Below are 23695 nucleotides of genomic sequence, written 5' to 3'. Positions count from 1 at the left end.
GCGGAGAGCGGTTGTGTGGTACGCCCGTGACGTCGCCGCAGGGCATGCTGGGAGTTGTAGTCGGCCTTCCCAGGCCCCGCCCCACGGATGACGAAACTTGCAGACCAGCCTCCTGAGCCAGTGGGTGGACGTCAGTGCCGTGGTCAGCGCCACATCGCAGGCATGGTGAGTACCTCTGCTCGCAACCGACCCCTGCGTTTCCCCGTGGACTTCGGTAGCCACCACGACTACGGCTCCAGAGGCCTTGAAAGGAGCTGGTCCTGCCGGGGCCCGCGATAGCAGCCGCGAACCCCACGGCCTGGGCCGCCCTGTGCTCGGCCTCCCTGCTGGGGCCAGAGGTACACTGCTCCGCACCGCGTTGGTCCCCAGCTCCTCCGCATTTGGCCACGCGCCTCCTGCGCCTCCTCCTTGTGAATGCATTTTGAGGACGAGGGAACATTTGGTGTTTTTGAAGGTTTGAAGAAGTATTGGACCTGGAAAAAGCGAATAACTTCCTTGAAATACACTGTTCCCTCAATTCCATTGATGTCACACTTCCGGTTTCCCTCCCTCGTGATTCCTCGTGAGTCCTCCAATCCCTACCCTACACGCCCTGGTGTTCTTCGGGGACACTTTTCTTACACGCTGTACCTTCTCCCAAATTCTTGTCTCCAGCTTCGACCTTTGTTTTGAGCCCCAGATCCACATATCCACTGGCTGTAACTCCACGGGGATCGCTCACGTGTATTTCAGGCTCAGCAAAGTCAAAACGACTCATCATTTCCACCACCCCTGCTCTTCCTCCAGTGATCCCACCTCACTGAACTGTGCCCGCATCCACCCTCTTGTGCATCCAAAACCCTGGGCATCATCCTGGTCATCTCCCTCTTCTCGCTCCTGAGCATCTGATCAATAATCAAGTCCTGCAGCATCCACTTCTAAATGGCTGTAAATTCTGTCTTTGCTCTTACCATCCATCCTTGTGCTCGCCACCAGCATATAATCATCTACCCAGTCTCTTCCTTGGTCCTTTCAGCAGGCCGGGAATGCGCTCGCACAGACCCAGCCCCACATTTCCTTTGGAATTGCCATACTTGTGCCTGCTCTTCCCTCAGATCTCAGCTTAAATATTACTACTTCTAGGCGAGTCTAGGGAGAGTCTAGTGCTTTACATGAGATCTTTTATGGAATCTGCACAACCATCCTATGAAGTTGTGCGTTTTTCCAATTTTACTGAAGAGTACAGAAGATTTGAGTCATTGGTTAAATTGTGCAAAAGCATACAGTAAGTCACCAAGGTAAATTTGTTCTTGACTGTCTTTTTAACTTTTATCTTCTTCAGGATCTTTCATTGCCATTTAAATGTTTTCCACTCAAATGGGTGCCTAATATTGTATGGTAGTATCGTTCTTTATTTTACCAACTTCTTAGTGATAGCTATTTAGGTGGGGGGGTTTGTGGGGGAGGGGTTGCTATGATGAACAAGAGTATGGTAAGTGGACATCATTAAAGCTAAATTTGTCTTGAACTTTCTTCATAGTTTTCTTAGAATAAATTCCCAGAAATAGAATGGGGCAAACAGGTTACAATTTATGAAATAAATAAATGCAGCCACCATTTAAAAATGTGGCAAGATTTGTAAATGAGAAAAATAGCAGTGAGCCCTACTCAGTGATGCTCTGAGGATCAGAGTTAATATACGTCCCATCATTAGCACCGTGCCTTTTACATTTTAAGAGCTCAATGTAAGTACTTACTCGTTTATTTCAAAATAAGGCTCTTACTATGTAGTGTGGGTCTTCAACCTGCCTGGGAAATATTTCCAGACTCCGATGAACTCTTTGAAACCCCTTTCCAGAGTTTCTCTTCCGCCTCCCCTCCCCCTAACAAAATGGGAGGTGTCATTTGTCATATGCCATCAAATACCTGAAACTCAGCGTATGTACCCAAGTTAACGACTGCTGATAGATTCCATTTTACAAGTGCTTTTTTTCCTTTTATAAGTTACAAGCATTTTCCTGTGGTGTGAAATACTCTTCTAACGCATGATTTTGCATGGCTGTATAATGTTCATAATTATTTAACCCCTTTGCTCTTGTTGACATTTAGGTTCACATCCTCATTCCTGAATCCGTGGGTGTTTTGCAGATTTCCTTGAATTTCTAAACTCACACTTACTACTCCAGGAATGTGAATATGAGGCTTTTGGTTCTGATTGCTGCATTGCCCTAGGGAGTGTTCTACAGTTCATCCTCCCGCCATTGGCGATGTATCAGTTTTCTCTCGTCATCTTGCCCACCAAGTAGTAGTATGTTAGGCTCAATGTTTTTGTCCCATCTTAAACGAGTTCTTTACCATTGATATTTTCGTGTCAGTATTAAGCCCATTGTTAAGACTATAATTTAGGAATACGGTCTTAGAAGCGGTGGTCCCCAGCTTTTCCACATCAGAATCACTGGTGTGGTGGGGGGTGGGAGGGGGTAGTTTTTAAACAACCTTATCCCCTAGACAGTCCACAGACCACAATTAATCAAATCTCTAAGGGTGCAGCCCAAGTAGCCATATTTTAAGTTCCTTGGGCGATTTCAGTGTGGAACAAAAGTGGAGAACCCTGATTTAGAATTTGGGGTGTTTCGCTTTTTCTGCATAAAATATCTAACTCGTGAAATAATTTGAAAAGTCAAAGTCAATTAATGCCTTGGCCTGAACTCAGGTAGATCGCAATGTATATGAGGATGAGTTTGTTTGGTTTCACAATGGAATTTTTGCTTTATGTGTCTTAGGTGACTTCAGAGACTACGGATATACTCTTCAGAATCAGGGGAGGCCTTGATCTAGCCTTTCAGCTAGCTACTGCTAATGGTAGGTCTGCCAAAAACTCTTTATTATAAAACTAACAATGAACTATACCGATACTGTCACCAATTTGCAAATGAAACCGAGTGGGAGATATGTCCCAATTACACAAATCTATAAAGACAAAACATAGATTAGCAGTTGCTGTCGGTAGGTGTCGCGGAAATAGGGAATGACCACGGACAGGCAGTTTCTTCTGGCGCGATGGAACTGTTCTGGAATTCAAATGACTGTCAAACCTCATGAATATACCAAAAGCAAGTGAATTGTGCTCATTGAAAGAATGAATTTTTGGTCTGAAATTTATCTCAATGTTTAAACAAGAAAGGCAAAACTTTTTAAATAATTACTGAATCTGGGGAATGGATATTTAGGAGTCCGTTTTACTTCTACTTTTGGGTATTTGGAAGCATTCATATTGAAAAGTTTAAACGTCTTCTAATTAGCGTCTCTTTATATCCCTTTAACGTAGACGTGTTTATCAGGAAAGCACTGAGACACGTGTTGAGCGACCTGTCAGGCAGGCTTTCCTCAGACGCACTGGTGTTCAGAGTTCGCCGCAGTGCGGTGTACCTGTGGCCCAACAGCGACAGAAACACCGTACCCGGAGAACTGACGGACAGCTCTGCTTGTAAGACCATCGTGCGCTTTATCCGGTGAGTACGCGTGAAGACTGCCGTAAATGTGTTCAAAATATAACTTCGTATTATAAACATCTTTGTGTATCAAACATTTAGATTTGAACAGGAAGAAGATACAAAACGGAAATTCATGAGAAAGAGAGACAAAAAGTTGTCAGACGTGGTAAGCAAATCACCTGTCTTCTTAGTGGTAAAAGTTTTAAATCCTTGAATGTGGAGTTGAGATCTTAAAAATTATTTAACCCACCTCTCTTAGTTTTTACAGATCAGATCATTGAGGTCAGAGAGATAAATGATTTTCCAGAAGTTCTATCTTTTTTTATATCAAAACTTCTGTTCCATTATAACACTTACCTTAAAATTTTTTGAATGCTTTCTTTATTCCCACAAAACCAGCTTGAGTACATTTCCAAATTATTTAAAATTAAACAAAAAGGAATCATTCTGAAACACGCAGTGACATACTATGCTATGTGAGATAGTAAATAATAAATGAGCTACTTTTCTTCACACTGTTCTTGCTCCTGTTGATTTCTGAACCCGTACTGTTGAGCACCTGCCTGCCGTGCGCTGCAGACTTTGCCAGGTATCGGAGATAAAACATGGAGCTCCTTCTTCAAGGCAGGAAGTCATACAAAATGAATTTGATGGTAGTGTATTTCCAGGCTGGTAGGGGACGACGGGGGGGACATGAGGCTGGAGAGGTCGGTAGGGGACACTTCAGGAGAAGCCGAACTAAACTGGTGGCTATGGGAATAGAGAGAGGGACAGGGTACAAGAGGTACTGAGGGGACAGAACGCACGGCACTAGGAAACCAGTGGGGTATGGGGTGACCAGCTTCCTGCTGGAGTGAAAGTGGAAGTTGAGGGAGGCACGAGGGTTGGTGTGGCTCGTTATGTGTGAGAGGCCAGCGAGGTGTCCGTGTGAGCTGTTTTACCAGTCTCGGGTGCACACAAAAATTGCGAGCCATACATCACTGTCTGAGAATAGCCAATAATTGGAGCTTGACGTTTGGAGGGTACAGGCCAGTTATTTTGTAGAATGTTCCTCAGGGTGGGTTTGTGTTACTCTTCCTCGTGAGTAAACTCAGGTTGTGCATTGTCGCTGGGAATACCAGAGGTCAAGCTGTGTTCTTCTAAGCACAGCATATTAAAGAGGCGCCTGTTACCACTTGCTCCCAGTGTTGGTGATGTTAACTTCGACCACGTAGTGTATCTGCCACTTTCCTCTACTGTGAGCACACTATTTTTTCCCTTTGATGAGGAAGAATCTCATGGAGAGGTACTTCGAGACTATGTATATATTCTGTTCCTCATCAAATTTTTACCTACCACTTCTAGCATCAACGGATAATTCTTGCAAGATTCCAACATTAATCTGACAGTTGCAAAGTGGTGATTTTTCTATCACTTCCTTCCTTATTTATTAGATGTCATTAAAAGCTTTTCTTTATCCTTATTTATGTATTTCCTGCACAGAAGCATGGATTCTTGTTTTATGCAATGAGTTATAACCTGTTACTATTCTTAGTTATTCTGAGGCTCGCATTGTCCAAGATTTGGCCAATAGAAACTTCTGCAGGCTAGCTCCAGTGTTTTGTTGACACTGCATTTCCAGTACTTCCTCGCTTCTTCCACAAGCTGTTCCAGGCACATCCTATACTGTCTCTGTTCCAACGCAGGCGTCAGCCATTTCTCTGAGAAGCATCCGCAGGGATGAGTGAATCCATACTATCATACACACACACACACACACACACACACAAATACTTATCTTTGCAAGTAACGTTTATACCCCCATTCCATTTCAGCCTCCCACACTTCCCGCCCTCTTCCTGGTGAGCAGCCCTGCTTCCAGCATCCTCAGATCTCACCACATTTGTTCAGTACACAAAAAGTATTTTCAGAATTCTCGTTTCATGCCACTGTCAAATGCAGTATTTGTTTATAGTTCATTATGTCTTTAAAGCTGGGGTATTGATAGGTTAAAAGTTCCTTCAGTGGGTGGTTATTGTATCTTGTTCATTTGATTTTTTTTTTTAAATGTAAGTCTACACATAAGTCGAGAGAACAGGATAATGAAAGCTGGTGAACTGGCTTCATTGTTTATCGACACACAGCCAGTCTGATTTCATCCTCACACCCTCCCCCGCCCCCACGGTCCACCCTCCTCAGGTTACTCTCAAGCAAAGAAGAATTCTTGTTAAGATAAGATCTGGGATTTTAAACAATTGGCCCTTAAAAAGTGCTTTTACTCACCCTTTTATGTTCAGTATTCAGTGTGCTCTAAGTTGACTACTACTGTTTACCTTTATAGAATCAAATAGTGAATATAGATCTCATGCTGGAAATGTCAACCTCTCTGGCAGCCGTGACCCCCGTCATTGAAAGAGAGCGCGCAGGACACCACTACATCACTATGACGTTACCGGTTGACGCAGTAGTATCGGTAGCTCCGGAGGAAGAATGGGGGAAGTAGGTATTTCATGCACTGCCGCCACATTTCAATGAGTGCCCTGCCCCACAGTAGCCAGAGTCCACTTTTAAGAATCATTAAGGCACATCCAGGGTGGTGGGTGTGGTTTTTAGTGTGATTTACTCCCTGTTTTTCATTGTCATCTAGTAATTACATGTTTATTTGGAGGAAGTAGGGTAGTCTGCAAAGCCTAGTTACAGAGTTTTCCCTTTATCTACACAGAGGAAACAATAGAGTTCATTTAACTTTTCCTAATTTAGACTTCCTTTAGTTAACCTGGCCCAGTCAAGTTTCTTTTACATTAGGGATACATTAGGGATACATTAACTGCACACATTTTCATTTATCATTTATCGCAGGCACTATAGCTTTTGTTAATGCACTTGTATATTTGCCCCCCCAGAGTTCGCAAACGTCTAGTTGATGCAATTCATAATCAGCTCACCGACATGGAAAAGTGCATTCTGAAATACATGAAAGGAACATCCATCGTGGTCCCCGAGCCACTGCACTTTTTACTGCCAGGGGAGAAAAACCTTGTGACAATTTCATACCCGTCAGGGATTCCAGACGGGGAGCTGCAGGCCTACAGACGGGTAAGGCCAGTTCATTTCTTCTTAGAAAAAGTACGGCCATCATTCACTACATTGAATTGCACATTTCTAATAAATGGAAATTATTTTTACAGGGTGGAAACAGGCTACTAGTTTTATGTATTATTTAATTTCTCTATGAGTGAAAAAACATGTAAACCCAAATGTAACATTTTAATTTTATATGCTCAATGTAGCTCACGTGTTCTATGAAATTTATTATTTTTCCATAATAAAATAAAAAACTGAAAAGGTGCTTACCTAGCTAGAGAAGCTCATCAGTGTTAATATGATTGCTTTTCCCTTTCATTACTTTTCAGATTTGTAAAAAACACAAGATTATAGTCGGGGACGGGAAATTAGAATTTATGGTAATTCTAATTAGAATTTTAGTAATACTCCACCCCTCCCCCATTTCCCAGGGTTTCATTAGAGGCAGTTAAAGAACACACAATCAGCACTCAAAGAAAGGAGACTACCTGGCACAGTGACTGGTTTTAGAGCACGTATTTTTGATGTGTGGCCTTGGCCCGCACCCACCCAGGTTTTCCACGGGAGCACCTTCCCAATCTCTGAACCCGAGAAGAGCTACAATATCGTAACCCTCTGTATGTCTCTGTGCTAGAAAAATTGATACGTAGAGGCAACAGCTACATGATGATCCCATTCCAACTGCTAGAGTACACCAGAGATTTGCAAAAGAAAATTTCAAACTTTTCAAAGTAATCCTTAACATATTTTTATACAATTGGGAATACTTGTGCATTTTCAACATGTGTTTATTTCAATGCTATATTGGTTGGTTTCATAATATCAATGTGTTTTTCCCCCAAAGATGGCTATTTTTATTGGGAGCAGAAATTCTAACTGGCCATGGTTTTGGTGGTCAGTTATGTAAATTCACAAATAGCCAAAAAAAAAAGTGTGTTTACAAAGCTCTGATTGCTAAGAGAAAACAAGGGCTCAGAATTCCTTAAATATACAACCACATGTACAGCTTCCTTTCATAGGAATTACTCCTACCTTTTGCAGCAGCATGGATGGAACTGGATTGTTTGTCATAATTTACTCAGTTACAGGGCTGTTTCAAAACCAGTCTTTATCCTGGGTGTATTGTAACAGACTATTACAATAAATAATTAATTTTGAATCATCTCAGTTCTCTCAGGCTTAACAAATTATTTTCACTTTCCCATGTTCTCTTCCAGTTTCTACCCATATATATAGATAAGCAAAAATTAATCTCTTTGGTTTTAGTTTATGCTCACCCACTTTGACTTGAGTGAAATTAAATCATAAGTGTGTTTGATAACTTTTATAACCAATATATACTTAATTTTGCTTTATATCTTTAGTTTGACTTCATTTACTAACTAGAAATGTAAATCATTTAACTTTTCTCCTGTTCTTTCCTATCGATTCTGATTTCACTTAGGAATTACATGATCTCTTCAACCTGCCGCATGACAGACCGTATTTCAAAAGGCCTAATGCCCACCGCTTCGCAGATGAGCCGCACGAAGATGGTTATATTAGAAATCCCCACCTTTACCTCAACCCGCCTAGCACAGAGGCTGGTACGGTGAGTTTAGCAATTATTTATGGGAGTCAGGTAATCATTAATGTATTAGCTTCTTGTCTGTACCAGTGGGATTTACTAAGAGTTGATTCATAATGTATGTCATCCCTGAAACATAATTCACCATCCATTTCTTTTAATAATCAATCGCTTAAGATGGCAGTAATCGACAGCAGTCTAAAAAGGTTAGGAAGAGATAGTGTACACCACATTTCTCTTACTGAAATTCCATTCTCTATTTTCTTTAAAGGCCCGTCCCATTTCACTTTCATTCTGTAGCTGAGAAATCATGCTAATTAAGGGCATATTCTACCCAAACCACACTGTAGCAAACGTCTAATAAGGTACTACAAAGTGTCTTCTGTGCCACATGTACCTGGTTGCAAAGGGTAATCTTCACTCAGTTGCTGAAATAAGGGGCAGGGGGAAGGGCCCCGTCATGGATGCGTGTAGGCCAGTGAGAGGTCTTGTGACGTCCAAGAATCTGAGTATTTGCACAGCTGGCCTCAGAACAAAGCAGCTGCCGCAGGCTCCGGTCTGCGTTGACTCCTGGGTGGCCTTTCCGCTACTCTGTCTGCTTTGGATCCTAACTGGCCCGTTCCTTCCCTTTACTCTGTCTTTTCTTAGCCTCTCGCTTCTGTTTCCTCGTTGTGCCTGCTTGGGTGCCACCTCTTCCTCCTCTCCTCGTCGCTGCTCATTGTGTGCATTGTCTCTGCCCACTCATCTGCACCTTCACACTCCCAAGACCGCACACTCGACTGGCCATCTTGTCATGGCATTTGCCCAGTACCTGCTGAGTCTCCAGGTGCCTTGTAAGGAAATCTTCGGTAAAAATGAACACATGACGCACAGTCTAGCCTAGAGAGTTAGGGGCCCGCTGCTATCCTGGCTGTCAGAGTGCGCTCGGGACAGCGGGTCCGTCTGGGCAGAGTGGCTACCCACAGAAAGCCCTGGCCAGACACTGGCTGTCGCTTGCACACAAGTGCGTCTTTAGTCAGTGTTTCAGTGATGCCACGTGATTCCATTCAGTTTGCTTGAGAGACCTGTTCCTAGGTGGAAGTCTTGCTCTGTCAGTCACAGAATCACAGAGTAGGAAATACAAAACTTCGAGTCTCAAACGGTGTAACTCTTGACGGTTTTCCAGTAGATCGTTACATAAATGTTTTCTCTCTCAGACTATATTTGTAACTCCTCTAGCGTAGATACTGTTATCATGTATTGATTTAATTCTTAACAGTTCCTTATAAAGTGCCAGATACTCAGAAGGTATTGGATAAATGCTGATTGATTTTTTACAATGGGTTTATTATTTCTATTTGAGAGATACAAAAGCATTTATATAGTTTTAAATATTTGTTATATAACACCGGATATGTGCCTGTAACATATATGTAAGTTGTAAAGCACAATAAGGAAATGAACACTGCAGAGCTCCAATTTAAGAACCAGCACCTGACCGGTCTGTGTGTTCCCTCCCTGTCCACGCCTTCGCCTCCCATCCCCCACAGAGGAACTGTTGTACTGAGTTGTATGTTCATCATCCCCTTCTTTTCTTTTAATAGTTTTGCCATGTATGTATGTTTCCCCAACAATGTAGCTTTTCGTTTTGCTTCACGCTGAGGTCTTGTGTCTGTAGTCTTCTACAGCTTGCTTTCTCACTCAGGGCTGGGCATCTAAGACTTGGCCGTGGCCTTGTGTCTATTTCAGGAAGCTCTACCACTGTATAATATACCTTTATATGATTTGCCCAGATTTTCTGTTACTCAGACAACCTAGCTACAATCAGTCCTGTTCGTGTTTCTTGTTACCTATGTTCGGTAATTGTCAACACTTTACTTACTTTACTTCATCTCTCCTTTTCTCTCCCCTTGAGTCATTTCAAGGAACATTACAGACAGCCAGCCACTTGCCTCTACATACTGCAGCACAAATCTCCGAACAGTAACAGACTGCATTCGTGGGATAAACCTGGTTTATGGTTATTATTTCTTATTCTCTGCTGGATTTAGTGTGCTAATATTTTGTTAAGATTCTTGCTTCTGTGTTCATGGATGCTATCAGCTTATATGAGGGAGGACCCAAAAAGAACTGGACTTTATTTATAAAAAATTGTGTATTTATTCTTACATGTTTAAACTTAAGTCATTTTCAATGTACTCTCCACTACACCTATTGAGATTTTTTTCCACTGCTCAAAACAGTTTTTGAACTCGTCAATTTTGATGCCTTTTAGTGCTTTGTGGGCAGATTTGCTCATAAATCACCCATCAGGAAATGGGCAAACATATTGGAAGAGTTTTCAAAAAAAAAATTTCACTGAAGCCAAACGCAGCCTCTCACAACAATGCCAGCTGGTACACTGATACAGACGGGATCCTAGAACACTCATCTGGGGGCTGGGGGGTAGATGCCTGTACTACAAGAAACCTACCCTCTAGAAGATGATTCCATTTGCGGGGGGAGGTCCTCCCTTGTAATTTTTTTCTCATACTGTTCTTAATATCATTTCTGTTATCAATATATCAGCAAATTGAAAGAGTTGGGGAGAGTTCCTTTTTTTAACTTTCAAGAGGAGTGTATATAAGATTGGCATGATCTTTTTCCTGATCATTTGGTAAAACTCACCTGTACAACCATCTGGGCTTAGCATTTTCTGTGGGGAGACTTTTAGTAACAGATTTAATTTTGTTCATGGTTATAGGACTTTTTCATTTTTGTAAGTTACATCTACCTAAGTTTTAGTCTTTGCTGTAGTTGTAATAATTTTTCTTTTTCATTCTTCATATCATTTTTATGCTTTTTTAAAACTTTTGGCTTTGTTGACCTATTATTATAATTTTTGTATTCTAATTCATTGATTTTTGCTCTTTACTTCTTTCTTCTTTACTTTGATTTAGTGTTGTTTTTCTTCTAACTTCTTAAGTTGGCCACTTAGCTTATTGTTAGTCTTCCTTATTTTCTAATTCAAGGTTTTAATTTAAACACTGCTTTCACAGGTTCTAACTTGACGTATTTTAGTTTTACTCATTTCCAAGTATCTTTATGGATTTTTAAACCCATGTGTTATTTAGAAGTGTTTTCTAACATCCAAATATATCAGAATTTACTTACCTATTTAGTTACATAGATAGTTATTATTACTGATTCCTGACACTTGCCTACTGGTCAGAAACAATTTCTACGTGATATAGACTCTAAAATTTATTGATACTTATATTTATTTGCTATGGATGCTATACCAACCACAAATTTGATGGCTTAAAACTATAAACGTATTCTCTCTCAGTTCTGGAGGCCAGGAGTCAGGAATCAGTGTCACTGGGCCGAAATCAGGGTGACAGCAGAGCCCTTGCGCCCTCCCACAGCTCTCGGGGAGAATCCCCTCGACGCTTCCAGAGTGTGGCTGGCAGCTGCCAGCACCCCTTGGCTTGCAGCCACACCACTCTAATATCTGCCTCGGTGGTCTCGGTGCCTTCTCCGCTGTTAGATTTTCTTCCCTCGCTCTCTCACAAGGATACTTATGGTTGCCTTTAGGGCCCAACTGGAAAGTCTCCCCTTCTTAAGAGACTTCAATTTAATCACATCTGCCAAGACTAAGGTAGCATCCACAGGTCCCAGGGATTAGGATGGAGGTATCTTTTGGGGACCATTTTCCAGCCTACCACCATGGTCTAGTTACAGTCTTCTGCAGGTGCTTGAATGTGTATCTCCTGATTATTGAGTGAGGACTCTCTATTTGTCTATTACTCTTCTTACCTCATTTTTTAAAAATGCCAGCTTATCAAAAAATATGTATATTTTTAGCATGACATGACAATTTGTAAGATCCTGGCCCTTATTTAAGGATCTTTAAATAGCATACCTCGGCTATAATCATTGGCAGGCTTACAAAGTTTCAGAAACATTCTTCATATATCCTATTATATGGACCCTTCACTTGTTTGTTAATCCTTTGTTCCTTCCTTCATTCATCATTTATTCAACAAGCATTTGTTAACCATTTGCCAAGTTCATTGTAGAATCTCAGGCTCAGAAGTAAATAGGACACAGTACAGGCCCCTATTGAACTCAAATATTAGTGCAGGTAGGCAGCCTTTTTAAAAATAGTAAGTAATGTGTCCAGTAATGCTGTCTTAACAAATAAATCAAGCAGGAAAGAGAGTGACCGCCAGAGGTGGGTGGTAAGGGAGTGAATGTGCCATTTTTAGGTTGGATGATCGGGGATACCTCTGACATCTGAACAGAGACCCGAGAGAAGTAAAGGCGCAAGCTCTAAAATTATCTGGGAAAGGAGAATTCCAGGCAGAGAGAACCATGAGGCTCTGATGTCAGATGGCCCCTGGCCTATCTGAACTTGGAGCAGAGCAAGCAACAGGGGAAAGTGGTAGGAGGTCAAGCTGGGGAGGAAGCCAGCAGGCACGACTTGCCAAACCTTACAGCCTTCGCTAAGGACGTCGGACATTTCTGAAAGCCAAGCGAGTCTAATGTTCAGCTGTAGTTCTGTGCAGGCACTTCCATAAGGAACTAAAGTAACAGTCTAGCTCTGAGTACAGTAAACTTGACTCAGGGATATGTGTACAGCGCATGCCTCTATCTCAAGTCAGTATTTGACCGTACTCCTTCCTTTTCTGCAGGTTTACCTGGTCCAGGGCGTGTATGGCTACCATCATTACATGCAGGACCGCACGGATGACAGCGGCTGGGGCTGTGCGTACCGCTCTCTGCAGACCATCTGCTCCTGGTTCCGACACCAGGGCTACACAGAAAAGCCCGTTCCCACACACAGAGAAATCCAGCAGGTACAGGGCAAGCCGTCTCACACTGCACTCTCGTGTGCACTGCACCAGCCCTTAATATACCGAGTGGTTGTTAATAATTATTACTGTCTCGTGGTACAGACTTACTTGTTTTGAAGGAAAAAAATACCCTGGTAATCAGGGGAAATGCCCAGTGTGTCATTTCTAATAGCTGTCTTCTGTCTGTATTTTTTTTTTTTTTAATACAAAAAGGCTCTGGTGGATGCCGGGGACAAACCAGCCACCTTTGTGGGATCCCGGCAGTGGATTGGCTCCATCGAGGTGCAGCTCGCCCTGAACCACCTCATGGGCGTGACCTCAAAGATACTGTTTGTCAGGTGAGGACACAGCGAGAAGGAGAAGTCATTTCACAGTGAGTTTCCCGTTTGATTAAAACGATAGAAAAATCCTGTCCTTCCCCCACCCTTGTTTTCATTGCTCTCTCCTCTTCCTCATTTCCTCATTGCTTTATAAATCTCACTTTTTAACCCTAAATTGTATTAGTTAATTTTTAGAAGACTGTGGAGATCGTGAGTAAACTCTGCAATACATACTTACATGGTTGAGGCCTCACTTTAGCCAAGAAGAGAAAAACTTGGAAATATGTCAACTTCGAGTATAAAGAAAAATCAAGTTTTTTTATGCTCAAGTCTTTAAAAAGTCTTGAAAGGAGAAAATCAAATGTTGGCCTCTAACTGACCTTTTTGTTTACCTCCCACCCTGTTTCTTCTTAAGATGTTACTAAACTAATCATGTGTCCAAATAGTACATTCATTTCATTTTCCCCAATATAGCCTAACCATAATGCCAACATTATGATATGAGCAAATCTAAATTAAACAAGGTTGATTTCTGGGACCATAACTAGCTTCCCCCTTTTATGAGCTTATGTTTTAAATACTTTTTCTATTATGACAACCTCAATAAACACAGTAACGTTATCCTTATTTGGCCACATACTTTAATACATCTGGTTTCACTACTGCCGTCTGGACCGGCTGTGGAAACCAGTGCTAACGAACAAAGGATCGATCAAGCAGTGGAGCGTGTGGCGATTAAAGAGAGAGTTTCAGCACATTAAAACACTATACATTCCTTACCATGTAAGAGCTAAGGTTTACCACCACCTGGCACCTCCACTCTAAAAAAGTATCTCCATCTGTCCATCTTTCTTTGTCTTCTCAACAGTTGAGATTGCACAGCACAGTGAAACATTCCGTAAAAATAATGTTGCAGTTGAAAGCATTTGGTACTTTTCACATGGGCTTCACAGACATCGTCTGTGTTAGTGCGGGGCTCCCCGTCATGCAACAGGGCAGGGACCGCTGGGCCCGGTTTACAGGTGAGACAGTACGGACTCCGAGTCCAACGGCAGGAAGACAAGAACCTAGGGCTTAAAACCAACTCTTCCGCAATTAAATTCGCCCGTAAGAACTCCCTGGGTAGCAAGGTGACTGCTTGCAACGTCAGGTTAAACATCCGAGATTTTCTTTATGCAGTTCCAGTGGCCTTAAATATTTAGAATATTTAATATTGCTTTAACTTGCTTTCAGTCAGCTCCCTACCACTTAACTGTATTTAAATTCACATTGTTTTTCTCACTCCCCCCCAACCCCAGCTGTCCCCACTTCCCACCCTGATCCTTCCCCCTTGGGTTTTGTTCCAGTGACCTTCCATGTTGTTGTTGTTGTTGTTAACCACACAGAAAAGAAATGTACAAAGCATTGGTTCCTGAGCTCACTTATATGACCTTAGCGTTCAAAGTAATTCATCTAAAGGAAAACGTCTCTTTCTAGCCAAGGTTCTGAAATGGCCGCCCAGGGACGGGAGCTGGCTCGGCACTTCCAGAGTGAAGGGACTCCGGTGATGATCGGTACGGGGTTCCGGGCGTTTGGGCTCCCCTGGTTGGGTGGAGAGTATGTGAAGTTTACCATGCATGTAAATATTTAATGCCACATACAATCAGTCACTTTAAAATTAGCTTTTACACCATACAGACTGACCACTGGGTGTTCATTTTCAAATGTGCAAGGCAGAAGGAGAGTTATAAAGATGATAATAACCAGAAGAAAAGACTAAGAAGGGAAACGATAACTGTGTTCATATATTTAAAGAGCTGAACTCGCCCGAGCATCACCAGTCGGGGCTCTGTCACTAACTTGGCTGGCTGTGTTACATCATTGCAAATCGCTTACTCTCTCTCAGCTTTATTTGTAAAATAAAAGGATTGGATTAGCTGACCTACAGATCCATTATTCTATGAGGAGCAAGACTTACCCTGTGATGGCAGAAGGAAAGCTAAACAGGGTGTGTAAGAAACGGAGGGAGGCAGATTTCAGCAGAAGATCAGAAAGAAGGGACCGAGGTGGGGGCTGTCTCACAGAGGTGCTAAGGGCAGAGAGAGCAGGCCTGTCTGCGCAGGAGAGTGACACAGCGGTGACCCGTGCTCTGATAGGGGGGGGTGGGTTGGGCCCTCTGTTCCCTTCTAACTCCAGGTTAGGAAATGCCATGGATGTGGCCATGGAACATAAGCCCTATGTGATTAGAGATAGGACTGTCCTGTCTTAAAGATGTAATTTTATCTTTTTAGAGTATATTTGACATTGTAGTCTTTTACAGTGTAGGTTAGTACATTTTAATGCTGTTAGAGCAATTAATAGGCAAATAATCTTTTTAAACTGAAACTGAGTAGGGGGTTAAGATTAGCGAATGCCTTCTGACATTCCCTGTTTTGTCTTCTCTAGGGGGAGGAGTTCTGGCCCACACAATCCTGGGAGTTGCTTGGAATGAGAGTACAGGGCAGATAAAATTTCTGATTTTAGATCCACACTATACAGGCGCTGAAGATCTGCAGGTTATTTTGGAAAAGGTAACACCAATTTAGATACAATGCAAAGAAAGCAGAAACAGAGGAAAGCACACTGGCTGCCAACAGAAGGACAGGTTACAGCCTGAGGGCAACCACTGGGGCCGTGATGGGCACAGCCTCTCTAGACAGAGAGGATAAGAGGGAAACCCAGTAAATCGCCAAAGACAAAATTCAGATTTATAAAGATTGTCTCAGTTATTCAACTTAGTAATGGAGCACAAAACTCATAAATATATTTCTTTGAAGATTTTACAGCTCTGCATAAACAAATGTACTGCGGTTTATCAGTGCCTTGAAGTAGGAGTGGAGTATATGGCCTTTACACCTTTAGAGTTAACCACCAGTAACTAAGCAGTATGCTGGACTTTAGGGAGGCTTGACTACGTTTAAGTGATTTACATTAATTAATCTCATTCTGCAAAGGATTTGAATACACTAATAGATTTGCTCTATTAGTGCGTGTAAGACCCCATGAAACCAAGGCCTGGCCATCAGTAGGAACTATTAACTCTTACTTGACTCGAGAATCTAAGGCGCTGTTTTAGTCTGTTCGGGCTCCTTTAACAATGCCGTAGACCAGGTGACTTATAAACAAGACATTCATTTTCACAGTGCCGGGGGTGGGGAGTCCGAGATGGGGCACCAGCTGGCCCACTTCCTGGTTCATGGGCAGCTGTCTTTCCCGCTGTGTGTTCACATGGTAGGAGGGATGGGGGACCTTGCTGGGGCCTCTTTAATGAGGCTACTGCTCCCATTCGTGAGGACTCTACCCCCATAGTCTAGTCACTTCCCAAAGGCTCCCACCTCCAGGTATCCTCACACTGGAGATTAGATTTCAACCTCTGACCTTTGAAGGGACACAGTCAGTCTCCAGCAGGGGCCCTAGGGAAGGTCCGCCTCTGCCTCCCACCCTCTTGCAGAGCTTTCCTGCCAGACGTCCCAGGCCAGTCACCTCAAAGGAAGGCAGTGTGACTCCCCTGTCTACTCCCACCAGCTTCTGGTTTGGGCAACCTCTCTACCCACGTCCTTAAAAAACATTGGGTCTGGTTAGCTGGAGAAGGCCTACAGGTGTAAAAGGATCACAGGAAGATTAAACGGAGATAGTATAAGCCCTTTTTTTTCTACTCATCACTTAAAAAGGGATTCTAGGACATTAAATTTTTTGAGAAAGTTTTTCTGAAAATAGCAGATAATAAAAAGAAGCTTATTTGTGTATACTAACACAAACCAAATTTAACAGCTGGGAGCAGGGGCAGTAAAACAGAGTGGGAAGGTTTTCTCACCTTTTTACTTTCATCTCATTTGAATTTCTACAATGTGTATCTTATTTTTGCAATGAGGAAAAGAAAGAACTGAAGAGCATCTCTATTCAACCCTACAACCCCCACACCCAAAACTAGAGCTAACACGCTGTCCTGTGTAGGAACTCTGGAGTCTGCCTCTGGGCCCCTGGCAATGCCCTGCAGCCTCCGATTTAGGGTGAGGAGTGCTACCTCCACTTGCCCCTCACTGCCAGGTTTAACAAACAAAGCATTTCATTTCAGAATCACACAACACAGGCCAGCTGTTAGCTGGGTCCTTTAGAAAACAAATCAATGGCCCTAGAGGACACATGATAAACTTGTATGTTCACAGTGAAATTTTGTCTGGAAGTAATCTTCTCTGCTGGGGGAAGGGTGAATACTGGCCTGCAGAATGGGAGCGGAGACTACAGCCTGAGGAAGTGAAGGGCGTGGAGAGCCGCTGGGGGACAAGCTGAGGTTTCTCATGACCATGTTTCCACAAATGCCACTTCACCGAACACATTTCAGTCTTTTATGTTTTACCAAGAAAAACAGAGAGCCAATTAAACTGTCCACACCACTAGAGTCTTATTCCAAGATCCTGCGGACAGACCAGGATGGTAAAATGTTACAATTCTGATCCTGTAGTCCTGTGACTTTGTAACATGTTTTCCTCTCCCTTTCCCCAAATCTAGGGCTGGTGTGGCTGGAAGGGCCTGGACTTCTGGAACAAGGATGCGTACTATAACTTATGTCTTCCTCAGCGACCAAATGTTATTTAAAACATCTTGGACTCAAAGACTGCAGTAGAGTTTATTATAAATGTGTTAATAAAAAAAAAAGTTTAATTTCAAATTAAATCCTAGATGTAGTCTGATGGCTTAACCTTGATTTTTTCCAAAGGTGTAAATACTACACAAAAAAAGAATTTAATCTTTAAATGTTCCTTTAAAACTTAAAAGACAAAGCATGCACAACCAAAATACTAAGGCATGTAAATACATGCATGCATAAATGTTATCTTCTCTTAGAAGAAAGTTTCCTCCTTCTTAGAAAGAGTTTAGACACACCTGGCGAGCCAAAGCCATGGCTTATAGCTGAGCAACAGGGTTGCACAAAGTAAAGGCCTCTTCACACCTCTTCTCAACCAACAAGACATCTGTTGTTAAAAAACATTAACATTAAAAACTTTTTTAAAAGGTTATCTCCCCAACCTTCCACCATGGAGGACAATTTTGGGTTTCTAGAAGCTACTAGTAGTTACTGTAACCAGTCTTAAAATGTGTTAATGAGAATAAAAAAGAAATATTAGAAATAAGACTGCCAAGATTTAAATAAAACAACAAATTCTGTGCTAAATAAGAGAGGCTTGGGGGAGGAAGAAATTAGAAACTCTGAGTTACTCACCAACACTTCCTTTTCCCACTCGTACTTTCTGCACTTTCAAAACCTCGCTTCTGTCTGAGCGTTGGAACACAGTGATCTGTGCTGGATGGTTCACTTGATTTTTTTGTCTGCATACATTTAATTGCTGTAAGAAACTTGGCACATTCTGGAAATCCATATGACCGAGCCAGATCTTCAGCTGTTTGCCCATTGTTATTACATAAACTGGATTTAAAATAAAAATCAAGTTAAATAAAAATTGGCAATCGTTTAGCCTTTATATACCTTCCTTCCTAACTAAAGAGCTTAGGGCTCACACATGTGGGCTGCAGACTAGAAGAAGCAAAGGAAGCACACAGACATTCCATGTTTGCTCACTGTGCTACCCTCAGGGGCTAGCAAAGTCCAGGCAGAGTGGGCATTTCAGTTCTGAATATACATCTTCAATACAATAAACAAGTACCCACGAGAGTCAACGAGAACTACTTCAGCATGGGTTTTCCTAAACGGAAACTAAGGTGTAATACTGCCATAATAGATGAACAGTCACACCTCATTGCCCTTTTTACTACTCAACTTCAATAATATCAGTATAACAGCCTCAGTAACACTTAAATGATATCACTAAATTATCAATTAGGCAAGCATTCTTTTTAATGAACTATAGAAATGATCCCTGAAAGTAGAGTCTTAGGCAAGCATTCTTTTTAAAAGCACATGTAATTACCGTATTTTGCTGTGTATAATGTGCACTTTTTTGCCCAAATTTTTTGGGGAAAAATAAGGATGTGCATTATACATAGGTAGGACTCATTTCGTGTGTATATAAATGTTTTTAATTCTTTTATTTATGCTTATGCGTTAAAAGTATAACTCTAGAAAGCAGTAATGATACCTGTATGCAAAATAATACCCTGAAATACAATAATCAGTTTTGTTTCTAAATATAAATAACTGAATTTAAAAATTAAAATGCAATCTTTTTTTCCCAGAAAGTTTGGGCCAAAAACGTGGGTGCGCCCTATGCGCGGGAGCACATTACACACAGCAAAAAATGTTGAGCTTTAGGATTCTGATTAATGTAATCCAAATTAAAGGCACTGAATTTAAAACTTACTCAATTTGGGCCTCACTGGCTACAAGCAGGCTAAGGCATTCCAGGCTTCCAACTTTTGCTGCCTTGTGGATTGGAGCTTCTCCAAACACATCCTTAAATATAAGACACACATTTTAGTCTCTCTCCAAAACACTTTCTTAGGGCCCTTGGTGCGTGAAGTCTATGGTTTGAGGAAGCTAGTTAGACCTGCATTGTACTGGGCTGAAAAAAAACGTTTTTAATCCTCACCCCGGGGACATGCTTATTGATCTTAGAGTGAGGGGAAGGGAGGGAGAGAAACATTGATGTGAGAGAAACATCGATCAGTTGCCTCCCATACACACCCCACCCAAGACCTAACACACAACCCAGGCATGTGCTCCGACTGGAAATTGAACCCATGACCTTTCAGCATCAGGCGATGCTCCAGCCAACTAAACCACATCAGCCAAGGCAGGGCTGAATGTTCTAATTCAAGGTTTGTTTGTTTCTTATAAGGTTCACTTGGTATATTATTAAATACAAAGCTTTCATTAATAAAAACGTGCAGTCACAGCCACATACATTAAAATTTAAGTGAATAAAGGCAAAATAGAGTTCTATGAAAGTAAAAAAAAAGTCACAATTTAAAATTCACCATACTTTAATATTCAATGGAAGATGCAGCCTGCCATAAAAAAAAGTTTTGTAGGAAACAATAATGGTTGTGAGCATGCCTCACAAATACTTTAATTGCTGTACTGAGACTTTTAATTTTATAACTTTTTTGTTCCTTTGAAACTGTAGACCTGTATATGCGGTCCAGTGTAGTAGCCAGCAGGCATACAGATGGCTAACCAGCACTTAAAAGTGTGGCCAGTCTGAACTGAAATGCACTGTAAATATACAATACACACCGGACCGAGAAAACATACAAAAAGCAGATGTAGAATTTCTATCAGTAATGTTTTATACTGAGTACATATTGAAATAATTTTTTGACAAATTAGCTTAAATTATAAAAGTGATTTCATGTTTCATTTTACTTCATTGATATGACTACAAAAACTTTAATTACGTGTCTCACATATTTCCACTGGACATCGCTGCTATCACGTTTCTAACAACTGAACTGAATATTCTGGCGTCTACGAAACGTTTGTGTGGATTTGGGGTGGGGAAGAGTGTTGTACACAGTAACAGTTACCTAGTTACCTGCTGGTTAAGGTCCGCGCCGGTCTGCAGCTGCCGGAGAAGCAAGCAAGCACTGCCGCCACCTGCGGCCAAGTGGACAGGCGACTGCTGGCAGGGATCCGGAGGTGCGTTGACCGAGGCCCCGGCCTCCAGCAGGTGCTTCAGACTATCCACCTGCGGGAAGAGAAAAGCTCCAGCATCCTTGCCTCGGTGCAGTCCCAACCCTCGTGGGGCTAAAAACCTGCCAACGCTGAAGCGGCTTTTCTCGGCAGCGCCCAGTGGTTAGTCCACTGTCACCTTCGCTAGCGCTTTTGAAAGGACAGACATCTGTAAGCTTAAACTTGCGGGACAAAAGGGGCCCGAGTCTCACCTCTAGGTTTCCATCCAGCAACAGCATTTCCCGCCTAAAGCAAAGAACAGGAGTCCTCGAGCGTGCAAAGCGTTGGGGCACTCTGCAGACTAGCAGGTAAGAGTGCACAGGCCGCCCAAGTGCTGGAGAATTTAAAGACCGCCGGGGCTACCCGGCCCGCCCGTCACCGCTGCGCCCCAGCTCTGGCCGCGCCCCGGCAGCCTAACCTTTGGCTGCACCACCCTTCTCAACCCAGCGGCCGCCGCACGTACGCAAACACTGACACGTGCAACCCAGAACCCGGCGCAGCGGTCTGGAAGGGGGGAGGAGGAAGTGGTGCGGCCCCGTCAGCCTATTGGCCAGCTGGAAGCGCCAGGCCCGCCCACCTAGGGGCGGGGCCCTAGACCACCCAACGGAGCCCCAGTGCGCGCGCTCCGGGATCGGCGTGCGTCTGCGCCCTCTAGTTTCTGCGGTATCCGTAAAGCGCGCAGAGTTTGGCACGTCTCACTGGCCTTCCCAGCCCTTTAATCCCTGTGGGGAGGGGGGAGTCACGGGCGAAGGTTTTGGGTTCTGCGAGCACGCACGTAAGCAGGAAACGAGGGAGTTTTAAGCAGCTCTGCGGCACCACCTTTGGAAGCCGCTCCGCGTGGTGCTGGCGCCGCGTCCCCCGTCCCCCATCTCCGGAGGAAGGAATGAGAGTGTCTTCAGCCTTCAAGTTCAAAATCGCCCCAGGCTCACCTCTGTCCCCCTACACCCAGGGCTGGAAGGAAAAGGGGGCGGGGTGTAATGTGAGCTAAGGGGGGTAGACTTACCACAGGACTACCCCACCCCCCCAAATTAAATGATTTACCAAACCTGCCTCATTTACCCGCACTGGGAATTCTTGTAAAATAAAACCACCGTTGTAATGTGTCCCCTCCTGGAGGCGGGTTAAGGCGCGCCGCTGGACTTGTCCCCTGGGGAAATGTTGAGAGTCCAAGCTATTAAATTTGAGCTTGCTGAGACCGGCAGGGGGGAGGGGATGGGCGGGCAGAAAGGAGGAGGAAACGTGTTTGTGCTGACACTCCAGGACAGCTCACGGATAAACGAAGGGACCAGGCCCTGGATGTTTAAGACCATAGGCTCTTCCCCACTGGCAGCGCTGACGCACCTCGGAGCTGCTCGGGGGAAATGGCCCTCGTGGAGCTCTTTATACTGCTGATCTGCACCGTTCCTTTCCGTAAAACGAGAAACAGACTTCCTGACTTCCAGTTGTAGCCACTGAACACATGTGTAATCTCTTGACTATCCTTTCCTAAGCGCTTTTTTTTTTTTCACATTAACCTAGCTAAACACTAAAACTCCAGCTGTATATTTCTTTTCCCTAAAAAAGCCTTGGGTGTGGCCCTTCCATCTACTGCTCCCCTTGAGGGCAGGACTGAAAAGTAGAAACGTTTATTACGATGCTTGTACAGGACAAGCTCATTGTCCTCTAAAGGTAAGTGACCTAATAGTGACATATTCTGGTTACAGTATATTATTTTGTAATAAGAGCGATAAATTTTTGCAATAATAAACTTATATCACTAGAGTTAGGTACTGACCTATGGGTAGTTTTAGACATTTTTATTTATATGCATACTTGAATATAAATGTAGATATTTATGATCAAACACCTACATAGAACCATGCTTTTTTTCTGTATTTTTTATATTTAAGTGACTCAAAGTACGTTTTTATATTTAAAGAATGGCACTGCAAATTATTGCTGTCAGGTAAGAACACGCATCCATGTTGCCAATTTGCCTTCTCCCACGTTGATCTGTTAGGTTAGCACTATTTTTTTAAAGGGTTGCACAGATGTTCATTTTCAGGAACTCCTAACCAATGCAAGGTATTCTCAGAGTCCTTAAGAGTTCTAACCGTATGAACTGCTGTTAACATGTATAATGGGATATTTGTGTGATGAATGTGCCTCCATAGGGCATCCTTTTCCTTTAAAACAAGATTCTATTCAGTAAGCATTGTCTGGTAATTATTGTTAACTTCCTGTTACATATGTAAGTTTCACAAGGAAAGGGAATTTTCTGAGTTGTTTTTAAAGCCTTTTCCCCCTTTAATCTCTCTGTACTTGTCTATTTCTCACGTTGTTTGAGGAGAAATCTTTGTCTTATCTGGGTGTCTGGCTTACCCTTAGTAAAGGGCTGAAAAGCCTTCTAAACACTGAACAAAGCTGGCGGAGCACAAAAACACAGAGAATCAATACATTTGGAGGAGAATATCTTATTGGCAAGTAACTGGAGTTTTTAGTAAACATGTAGCCAGTGGGATCAGTTTTCTGAAGAGGAAGATGGTCTCAGATGAATACTCAACAGGCATCCTCCAAAGCAGCGATAGTTCCACTTCAGCTTAACTTGCTAGTAAATATTTTTCCAGAGGAAGGATGCCATTTAGAGTGAGAGTTTAAAAATGTATCGAATGATGACTAAGTGACCCAGTGAAGGAAAGAGGTGTGGACTGAGTCTTGAAGACTAAATGTTTGCTGGGTAGTCCAGGAAGGTCAGAGACACAGACATCACCCTGAAAGAGCTCCCACGGGCCAAAGCAACTTGAACAACACAATGATGGACTGTTGGATTG

The 23695-nt window shown here is 42.7% G+C and overlaps 3 protein-coding genes across 7 annotated transcripts in view; 2 read left to right on the top strand and 1 right to left on the bottom strand.

Annotated features, from left to right (window-relative positions):
• The first annotated feature begins 26 nt into the window (after nucleotides 1-26).
• UFSP2 (UFM1 specific peptidase 2) lies at nucleotides 27-17944 on the top strand. The gene is made up of 12 exons (XM_053916388.2): nucleotides 27-165; nucleotides 2763-2841; nucleotides 3308-3491; nucleotides 3573-3639; nucleotides 5794-5951; nucleotides 6356-6548; nucleotides 7981-8127; nucleotides 12759-12923; nucleotides 13134-13258; nucleotides 14717-14793; nucleotides 15665-15789; nucleotides 17768-17944. The coding sequence occupies exons 1-12, from the start codon at nucleotides 88-90 to the stop codon at nucleotides 17852-17854; spliced, it is 1485 nt and encodes a 494-aa protein (XP_053772363.1). The 5' UTR covers nucleotides 27-87; the 3' UTR covers nucleotides 17855-17944.
• Nucleotides 13865-21232, bottom strand: ANKRD37 (ankyrin repeat domain 37). Of its 4 annotated transcripts, none has more exons than XR_008425897.1 (6): nucleotides 21098-21232; nucleotides 20749-20901; nucleotides 19576-19667; nucleotides 18480-18683; nucleotides 18143-18231; nucleotides 13865-14821 (listed from the first exon to the last, which is right to left on the bottom strand). XR_008425897.1 is itself a non-coding variant. In XM_053916389.1 (5 exons), coding segments are annotated over exons 1-5 (477 nt in total). In that variant the 5' UTR covers nucleotides 21125-21232; the 3' UTR covers nucleotides 17872-18230. The 4 variants fall into 4 exon arrangements, 2 of the variants coding, with proteins under 2 accessions (XP_053772364.1, XP_024418469.2); XR_008425898.1 differs by having other exon boundaries at nucleotides 13865-14429; XM_053916389.1 differs by lacking the exon at nucleotides 13865-14821 and having other exon boundaries at nucleotides 17872-18231.
• Nucleotides 21071-23695, top strand: part of LRP2BP (LRP2 binding protein) — a 24355-nt gene continuing 21730 nt past the window's right edge. For both annotated transcript variants that reach the window (XM_024562802.4, XM_045197089.3), the window contains exon 1: nucleotides 21071-21193. The gene's annotated coding sequence lies outside the window, so the exon portion shown is untranslated. The remainder of the gene's footprint in view (nucleotides 21194-23695) is intronic.

This window comes from Desmodus rotundus, chromosome 13, assembly GCF_022682495.2.
Source record: "Desmodus rotundus isolate HL8 chromosome 13, HLdesRot8A.1, whole genome shotgun sequence".
In the NCBI taxonomy this organism is placed as follows: domain Eukaryota; kingdom Metazoa; phylum Chordata; class Mammalia; order Chiroptera; family Phyllostomidae; genus Desmodus; species Desmodus rotundus.
Note: the sequence above shows the minus strand (reverse complement) of the source record. Positions and strands in the feature narration are given on the sequence as shown.

What these genes read in the sequence shown, in the direction of transcription:
- UFSP2 (XM_053916388.2), top strand. Translation starts at nt 88, where the DNA reads ATGACGAAACTTGCAGACCAGCCTCCTGAGCCAGTGGGTGGACGTCAG. An exon ending in ACAAAAAGTTGTCAGACGTG is followed by an intron (nt 3,640 to 5,793) that starts GTAAGCAAATCA and finishes TTACCTTTATAG; the next exon opens with AATCAAATAGTGAATATAGA. An exon ending in TCAAAGATACTGTTTGTCAG is followed by an intron (nt 13,259 to 14,716) that starts GTGAGGACACAG and finishes GTCTCTTTCTAG; the next exon opens with CCAAGGTTCTGAAATGGCCG.
- ANKRD37 (XM_024562701.3), bottom strand. Translation starts at nt 21,124, where the DNA reads ATGCTGTTGCTGGATGGAAACCTAGAG. An exon ending in TGCTGGATGGAAACCTAGAG is followed by an intron (nt 20,902 to 21,097) that starts GTGAGACTCGGG and finishes CTCTTCCCGCAG; the next exon opens with GTGGATAGTCTGAAGCACCT. An exon ending in GCCAGTGAGGCCCAAATTGA is followed by an intron (nt 18,684 to 19,575) that starts GTAAGTTTTAAA and finishes TTTTAAATCCAG; the next exon opens with TTTATGTAATAACAATGGGC.